Source organism: Notothenia coriiceps, unplaced genomic scaffold (assembly GCF_000735185.1).
Source record: "Notothenia coriiceps isolate Sejong01 unplaced genomic scaffold, NC01 NC01_scaffold00014125, whole genome shotgun sequence".
Classification (NCBI taxonomy): domain Eukaryota; kingdom Metazoa; phylum Chordata; class Actinopteri; order Perciformes; family Nototheniidae; genus Notothenia; species Notothenia coriiceps.
The window spans coordinates 353-2,566 of NW_011346826.1; the positions used below are offsets into that span (position 1 = coordinate 353).

Below are 2,214 nucleotides of genomic sequence, written 5' to 3' on the forward strand. Positions count from 1 at the left end.
TAAAAGTAGGAGACATGTGGAGATTATCCGGCTGAACAAAACGTGCATTTATCTAACAGCTTCGTTTTCCACAGACCTTATTTCGAGCTATTTTCCAAAATCCTAGGGAGAAATCCCATCGCTTTTTTGTCGAGTGCACCAGCAGCTTACTTCCGGGTCATCCCTGCACCACTCTATACGGCATCTCTCTGAAGATGTGATGGCGGTGCGTTCAAACACTGTTTTTATGAATGAAATATCAGTCTGTGACTCACCCCTCCTTCTCCAGTATGACTTTACGCTCGTAGTCCTTCAGGAACATCGGCTTCACGGCTTTCTTTGATGTGGAAGCCTTCTCATCACTGATGGCTGGACCTGAAAGATTTAAGAGATTAACACATGAGAATAAAGATGTCCTACAGACCCTGAACGCAACACAGAATACACTTTACCCTCAGAGTAGAACGTGGCGTCTTCCTGGTAGATTTTGGGGTCTTTCTTCTTCAGCAGGGACAATGTTCTGTAAAAGTCCCGCTCCACTGCAGGGTCCAGCTCCTGGGAAGACAGATATATAAATCAGTCAATAAAATAAACAAGTTATTGAGATGTGTGTTGTGTAGAAAGAGAAGAAGAGGCTCACCACTTCACTGTCATCAGAGCTGGACTCAGACTCAGAGTCATCCGCTTGGTCTCCATATTTGTCCTTTACTGCACAAGAGTTATTATACAGTTATTATAATATGTGAGGTACATGATTATGTTTCTCACATGATGCTACTTTGTACTTTTACCCCACTACATGATAAAGGCAAGTATTCTTATCTTTACTCCACTACTTTGGAGATTAAGGTAATTAATACAACATTTAAAAAAGTTAATAGATTACAATATTAGTTATAAAGTGTCTTGTTGTAGATTGCCCTACCCAGCAGAGTATTAAATTTTTATCTGAATACTTTATTTAACCCAAGGGGAAATTTGGTTTTAGTGACATTAGCTTCATTTCAGAATACATTTAAATATGTATATAAAATAAGAAATTAAGTATGCGATAAAATATCAACTAAAAATACATTTATATATATTTGGAAACACAATTTAAAGAACTATACATAGGTTAAACAACAATAATTATGTACAAATGTCATTATTACAATATTTGCAGTAGCTAAACATGGTGTAAAATGATATTCAATAAAACAATATTTGCATTGGTTAATAACAAGTTAAAATTATGTGGACCACATTTACTAGTTGCAGCATTTAATTGACAATTATTCATATTAATAATAATACAATTATTAATATATATGAGTCTGAAATTGGACATAAAAGTACTTTAATTCTTGGTAAACTCAGTATATGTTGATGCTTTTAGTTTTTACTTTAGAGTACACTTTTAAATAATGACTTTTACTTGTAACTGAGTATGTTAACACTGCAGTATTGATTATTGCACTACATTAGATATCTGTAAAAACCCAGTGTATAAGAATAACAACATAAATCTGCTGCTGGTCCCCACGTTGTGTTGTTAGCTTGTCAGTTAGCATTGTTAGCAGAAACACTCACGTCTCTGCAGCTCCTCTTTCTGTCGGTATTTGTCATACTTCTGAGCAAACCCGGAGTTTATCTTCAACTCCGGTCTGCCTGCCATGGTTCTTTTTAATTAGGAAGTTATCTTTAAACTAGAATAAAAACGACACGCTGGTAACCGGAAGTCATTTCAAGCCGCTGCATGTGTGTGGAAAAGCTAGACCACGTGGGTTCCGTTGTACACGTCATAGATCACGTGCATTAGGTACAGTGTCCAGCGGAGGGCGCACTAATGCATTAAGAACTGCATACAAGATGAGGAGAAGTTGAGGAAAAATTGTATTTACATATTTAACACCTTTATTATGTAGATTAAAATAATGTTTGTATGCGTGTTTTATCTGTATGTGTGTGTGTATATTTTTGTACAATTAAATATATTTTTATTTAGTTATAAAAACAAAATCTTGTTTACTTTTATTATTTGTTATTGTTTATTAATTTATATAAACTTATTTCGGCTTTTTTTCCGTACATTTTTCTTAATGAAAATATTATTCTATTATTTTATCTATTTCTTCCAACCAATTCAATGTGTAAAATGTAAAACAACAAACCTAAAAAAAACAATATGTCTATAAAAACTACTACTAAAATATATCCTGCAAAGAAGCAATTGAAATATTTGAATGATATAAA

General features: G+C 33.7%; 1 protein-coding gene across 1 annotated transcript; it reads right to left on the minus strand.

The window, feature by feature from the left end:
* Positions 1-254: 254 nt before the first annotated feature.
* Positions 255-1,724, minus strand: kri1 (KRI1 homolog; the record flags this gene model as incomplete). The annotated part of the gene is made up of 4 exons (XM_010774515.1): positions 1,552-1,724; positions 620-687; positions 432-534; positions 255-354 (listed from the first exon to the last, which is right to left on the minus strand). Coding segments are annotated over exons 1-4 (356 nt in total), but the record flags the coding sequence as incomplete, so codon positions are not given.
* Between the last annotated feature and the right edge of the window lie 490 nt (positions 1,725-2,214).